Below are 7,175 nucleotides of genomic sequence, written 5' to 3' on the forward strand. Positions count from 1 at the left end.
CAGTCTAACTTATTTAAAAAGGAAGTAGTCGATTGCAATTGAATGAATTTGTTATATTTTTTCGTGTTGTATAACTATTTTTAAACATCTGTCACACACACAAAAAACTATCAGATAACATCATCAGTACCTTTAACTCAATACAAGTTGTTTGATATAATCAGTTGATAATAACCTATTAAAAATAGACATAAATAAATGAACAAAGAAAGAAAAAATGAACGAAAAGGGTGTTTGGCAATTGATTAAAATGTAAAATGCAGTGCCCACATAACATTTCTAACGATAAGATATGACTTGGCTGTCATTCATTTTACGTAAAGCTATTTCAAATTTCTTGTTTCCTAATTTGCGTATCGATCAGTTTGTCTCGATTCACTGTAAATATCCCGTTATCGTTTCTGATACTAATACAATTGAGAATGGAAGTAATGTATACTGTTATGAAAGAAATGGCCTATTTGTAAAAATGGTCTTTTAAGTTCAACATTTTTGTAAGTCGTAACTAAAATTCTTTGAAAGGGATAAAAAAAAACTACCAACGATTCGATAAAATCTTATATCCCGTCGAACAAACTCGCCTCAATACAGGATAAAAACTATCAAGACAGTCTTGCATTCTAGAATTTTCTAATCCTTGTACAAATGCATTTTATACTAGGAGTCAATGTATATGTTTTATTTGAAGATGTCAATAGCCTGATGATAAATATTCCGTATCAACTTCACAAAGAATATATGATGGTTTTGTTATAAAATTTCAAAGTACTGACATTGTTAATCTTTTTTGTATTCTTTTCATATGTTATTGCGTATCGTACAATAGAGTTGATTTCACCTTTCCAATTGTAAATTTTCCATTTTTAAGTAGCAACATTCCAGCAGCACCTGCATACGGGGTATATATGTCCCAGTTGATACGGTATTCCCGTGCTTGTATTTCCTATCATGATTTTCTTGATAGAGGGTTGCTGCTCACAAGGAAGCTATTAAACCAAAAGTTCAAAAGTTGAAATCATCCCTTCGTGAATTTTACGGACGTCATCACGAGTTGGTTGACCGTTATAGAATAACCGTTTCACAGGTGATATCAGATTTGATCCTTACGTAACGTCGTAACTACAATCCCCTTCCCATGAATGTGACCTACCGAATAAGACTATTTACCGGATTTGTTTTAACATTAGCAACACGACGGGTGCCACATGTGGAGCATGATCTGCCTCCCCTTCCGGAGAACACCCCTTGTTTATGGTGGGGTCCGTGTTGCTTATTCTTTAGTTTTCTATGTAGCGTCATGTGTACTATTGTTTGTCTGTTTATCTTTTCTTGTTTTAGCCATGGCGTTGTCAGTTTATTTTCGATGTATGAGTTGACTGTCCCTCTGGTATCTTTCGTCCCTCTTTTTCAACTTTACTGTTTTGTAATAACTGTTACAGAATATCCGCTTCACATATGATATCGAATATGTTACTTATGTCTTTACTACAACCCGTCCCCTTTTCACGAATGTGACGTACCGAATAAAACTATTTACCTGGTTTGTAAAAACATGAGCAACACGACCGTTGCCACATGTGAAGCAGGATTTGCTTACCCTTCCGGAGCTCCTGAGATCATCCCTAGGTTTTGGTGGGGTTCGTGTTCCGTAGTCTTTAGTTTTCTATGTTGTGTCATGTGTGCTATTATTTGTCTATTTTGTCGATTATTTTCGATCTATGAGTTTGATTGTCACTTTGGTATCTTTCGCCTCTCATTTGATGTGGTTCTGTATTCATAAGTCGCGTCATAGTTTAAGTGTGCTATTATCACTTTTGCTTATGTCCTTTGTCTATGAAGTGTCTGTAAATAGTTATCCAAGGTACCAGGATTATAATATAATACGCCAGACGCGCGTTTCGTCTTCATAAGACTGACCAGTGACGCTCAGATCAAAATAATTGTAAAGACAAACAAAGTTGAAGAGCATTGAGGACCTAAAATTCCAAAAAGTTGTGCCAAATAAGGCTAATGTCATCTCTTCCTGGGATATGAAATTCCTTAGTTCTTCGAAAAATTCAAAGTTTTGTAACAGAAATTGATAAAAATGAAAACATAATTGATATTCATGTCAACACCGTGCTGACTACTGGGCTGGGAATACCCTCGGGGACGAAACGTCCACCAGCAGTGGCATCGATCCAGTTGTGTAAATAGTTATCAAAGATACCAGGATTATAATTTAATACGCCAGACGCGCGTTTCATCTACATAAGACTCATTAGTGACGCTTAGATCAAAATAGTTGTAAAGCCAAACAAGTATAAAGTTCAAGAGTATTGAGGACCCAAAATTCCAAAAAGTTGTGCCAAATACGGCTAAGGTAATCTATTCCTGGGATAAGAAAATCTTTAGTTTTCGAAAATTCAAAGTTTTGTAACAGAAATTTATAAGCCATTTGATTCGAGTTTTTAGCAGTTGTTAATTGTTTTTATGGTAATTAAGATTATAACACAATGTTGACTGATGTATCACATTTTTACCTTTTATGGTATTAACCAAAAGTGGATTCTAAAAATCCTTAAGAGCGTCTTGATTATTTTGAATATCGATCTTTCTCTGGAATTAATTCTATCAAAATATGATTTTAACCCTGTATACCACCTTCCCCTATGCGAAATTGAACAATCGTATAAAAGAAATACCATACAACAATGTACGGCTCATTTTGCTAATACCGTAGTTAACAAAAAGGTAAACAGTATTCACAGAGGAAGAGGTGATCAGTATGCTGGAGTTTATTATTGACAACATAATTGTTGAATTTCGAGTGTTAATTTTTCAACAAATTGTCGGCAATCCTATAGGATTGAGATGTGTGTCTCTACTTGCCAACCTCTTCTTGTTTTCACATGAGTAGGAGTTCTTTCAGACACTACAAAAACAAGAAGATCAAAGAATTCAGATCATTTAATTTCACATTCAGATATATTAATGACATCCTTTCCTTTGACAATCCAAACTTTTCTGATCAAATTGGGTTCCATTAATATATCCCCCGAAATAGAAATTAAAGAAAAAGAAAAACAACAACAGCACAGCTTCCTCCGCATCTTTTAAGACTTGTACATCGAATTTGACATAAGCGGTCATCTCGGTACCAGAATCTATGACAAACAAGATTGTTTTGATTTTGAACTTATCAATTCCATCCACCTTAGTAGCAATAAATCAACTCCACCTTCTAATGGGATATCTTTTCTCAAGGCATTCGTATTCAACAGCTTTCCAGACTTTATAAATCGGGACTAGTGTCTGAGCAGAAAGTTAATGAACCAAGATAATGTCAAAGAACGTCTTTTCCTTTTTTTTTTAAATCGTACTAAGACCTTGTTGATAAATTTTCCTACCATCTTCATAAATAATACATTAAGTATAGATTCTAGGTACTGTCTTTGTTTATCATCTGAATTACGTGTTATAATATTGTTTTATTTGTCTTTGTAAATTATAAAGTTTACTGTTAGTTGATATAATAAAAAGAAGATGTGGTCCTTTTGGCGTGACTCGATATCTATGCATCCTCCGATGTGCTGTTGTGATGTGGTCATTTTTTGTATTCTTATATTTAATTTTTTTATGATGTGCTTTGTCTACGTTCCATTTTGTTTTTCCTAGTTAAACTATTTGTGTGTTTCTATATGGATTAAGATAATAACAAAATGTTGACTTCTTTAACCTTATTTTTGACAATTTTACCTGTTATGTCTGTATGTTTTGTTCACACGTTTTTATCAATAGAATGGAATTGTATGCGGCTGTCATACAAGTAGGAGCTTTAGCTATGTATACAACCAAGTAAAATCCATCATTTTCTTAATATCTGTATGTAGTCAGGAATATGACAGTTGTTTCCATTCGTGAATTCGTTTGATGTGTTTGAGCTTTTGATTTGCCTTTCACGAAGGGACTTTCCGATTTAGAATTTTTTCTTGGAACTCCTTCAAACTATTCTATCATTTTTAAGTATCAATTTTTATAATAGTCTTAGATAGCATATTATTTATACCAGCTGCTCAGTAGAATAGAGAAAGTTCGAGTTCGTCCTTTGTGAGATTAATAATAGAATGATCCATGGACAAGATATTTCATTTTAACATTAGTATTATAACATGTATATTAGCAACACGACGGGTGCCACATGTGGAGCAGGATCTGCCTCCCCTTCCGGAGAACACCCCTTGTTTATGGTGGGGTCCGTGTTGCTTATTCTTTAGTTTTCTATGTAGCGTCATGTGTACTATTGTTTGTCTGTTTATCTTTTCTTCTTTTAGCCATGGCGTAGTCAGTTTATTTTCGATGCATGAGTTGACTGTCCCTCTGGTATCTTTCGTCCCTCTTTTTCAACTTTACTGTTTTGTAATAACTGTTACAGAATATCCGCTTCACATATGATATCGAATATGTTACTTATGTCTTTACTACAACCCGTCCCCTTTTCACGAATGTGACGTACCGAATAAGACTATTTACCGGGTTTGTAAAATCATCATGTATAAGGTTAAACGCATTTTCATTTTTTTAAAGCATACATATTTGATGTGAAATGAAAATAGATATATTAGGCACTTTTGATCGTCAGGTTCAAATACAGAGTACAGAAAGTCATCACATATAAAGGAGAATGTGCCAGAGTGATTCATTCTGAAAGTCATTGAATGGAAACCTGAAGTTGTCACAACAGTTAAAGAGGGTACAATGTACAAAACGGAATTCAGTTACAAATCTTTCTTTCTATTGTTGACTGAGTCACCATAAAACAGGGTGATTTCAACTTTTCATTTATGAGACTGTTATATGATATCTATATAATATAAAGATATTTATAACTGAATCACATGTACGATAAATGTCCAGCAATCAATTAAAGTATTAGTATGCAGTATTAATTATAGCCGCAAATACTTCTGTAGTAATGTTGTTTCATCATTATCGGCTTGGTGTGTTTGAAATTGTAATTTTCTTAATGCTTTTTATCTTTAAAAAGTATATATATATTCACAAAACGATAATTGTATCGATATCGACCTCGTCATCGACACTGATACCATTACCCTTTTATGTCGATCTTATAAATTCTGACAAGAAATTCGGCGATGAGAATGCATTAAATGCAATTTTCCGTAAACTCATCATTTTCAATGACTATAACAGCTGTAAACAATTTGACGGACACTGATCTTTTAACTTGACCGAACCATTGATCATGTTTATTTAAACCTTCGATATAAATAAATTCATCTTAGATACCAGGATAAAATTTTGTATTAACCAGTTTATTAGTTATGATTGCAGTTATTATATATAATCAATATGGTCCTACACACGTTGTGAAAAGAATACATTTTTTTTTAAATTGATGCGATAACGAGGATTAAAAATCAGACATTAACCACATGAAACATGGCCACATCTACATGTTACACAACTGATGACATATTGATATGTTCAATATGTCTTGAAGAATTTAAAAATCCAAAATATTTTCCGTGTTTACATACGTTTTGTGAAGGATGTATTTCGACCTATATTGCTTCCTGCTTTGAAAAGGGCAACAAACTTAATTTTGCATGTCCAGTGTGTAGAGGAGTTGTATCAAATATACAAGAAAACTGTTCATCGGAGGATGTGGCCAAACATCTCCCTATATGAATTTTCTTATCGTTGGGTTATTAGACTTGAAGAAGTTACAACGACCAGAAAAGCGATGCATGTCTTGTGAAAGGCTAGGAATGGAGGCAACAGCAGCTTATATTTGTGTTAATTGCTCCGATACTTTGTGTGACACCTGTTACAACTGCCATACTGCAAATAAATACACCGTAGATCACGAGATCAGGTCACTCTCTGATGTTTTACTTGAGGAAAAGATGCCAAAAGCTTTTATCAGTAAATGTATTGAACACACGAATAAGAAAATAAAACTCTTCTGCAAAGATCATGACATTCCTTGTTGCTCTATGTGTGTCTCTGTTACACACAGGAAATGTGAAGAAATAGTTACAATTGAAGATGCTGCGAAAGTTTATTTGTCTAAAAATTCTGTTGACAAAATCCAGAGTGAACTTAATGAGTATTGTGAAAATATGAATACACTCGTTTCGAGCAACAAAACTGTTTTGAAAGATTTAGAATCGGATTATGAAGTTAAATCGAAAACCATTGAAACCGTGTGTAAAGACATGATGGACAAAGTTCGGGCTTTTGAGACAGAAAGAAAAGCTGAATTGATGAAAAATTTTGAAGAAAAAAAAGGTGGTATAGAAACTCGAATAACTGAACTTGAAAATCGATTGAAAGCCATAAACTACGAACATGAAGTTCTTAAGATCAGCAAGGAAAAGGCATCGGATGTGCAAGTATTTCTCGAATCAATAAAAATAAGAAGGCAACTCAAAGGACACAAGACATTACTAGAAAAGAAGTTAAATATGTCTGCTCAGGTCGGGCTGCCCAGCGTGGAAAACTTCACCGAAATAATTGAAAATATGTTGCATAAAAAAGGTTTTTCAAGCGTTTTCAAATTTCACCGTTTCAAATTGCTTGAAACGGGCTGGGGTATAGTAAACTCAAGTGTCAATGCAATTTCAGTTAAAGTATCATGTGACATTTACCTTGTTGGAATTCTGTCTTTCTATTGCAAGGATGATTGTAAATTAACTGTTACGTTAGGACATGAATCTAGCATTTTAGCAGAAATAACGAAAGACATGGACACAAGGAAGGCCGTGGACAATATGATGCATGTTGAATTTCCAAAGGCTGTAAAATTGTCAGCTAACGAAATATATGATATAAAATTATGTGTCAATACTCCAATCACAATGATGTTCGACTATGGAACTCATGGACAAGCCACAGTTTACCATGAAGGTGTAACTTTTATTTTCGGATCATCTCTTATGTATCGAACTTCACCTACTAACGTAGTGAGGGGGCAAATTCCTGGGCTACTTTTCAAAACAATTCAATAGGTAACAGTCGATTATAACCGAATTCAAGTTCGTTTTTTTGTATAATGATGTTTCAAATAATTTTGACATATTGTACGTTTTTTAAAAACTATGGGCGCCTTACTACACGGTTATAGTTTCTTTATGGACGCAGTAGAATAAAATCGTACTGACACGCAAAAA

General features: G+C 33.9%; 1 protein-coding gene across 1 annotated transcript; it reads left to right on the forward strand.

The window, feature by feature from the left end:
- The first annotated feature begins 5,396 nt into the window (after nt 1–5,396).
- LOC139515587 (probable E3 ubiquitin-protein ligase MID2) lies at nt 5,397–7,175 on the forward strand. Its single transcript, XM_071305176.1, has one exon. The coding sequence runs from the start codon at nt 5,688–5,690 to the stop codon at nt 7,011–7,013; it is 1,326 nt and encodes a 441-aa protein (XP_071161277.1). The 5' UTR covers nt 5,397–5,687; the 3' UTR covers nt 7,014–7,175.

This window comes from Mytilus edulis, chromosome 3 (assembly GCF_963676685.1).
Source record: "Mytilus edulis chromosome 3, xbMytEdul2.2, whole genome shotgun sequence".
Lineage (NCBI taxonomy): Eukaryota > Metazoa > Mollusca > Bivalvia > Mytilida > Mytilidae > Mytilus > Mytilus edulis.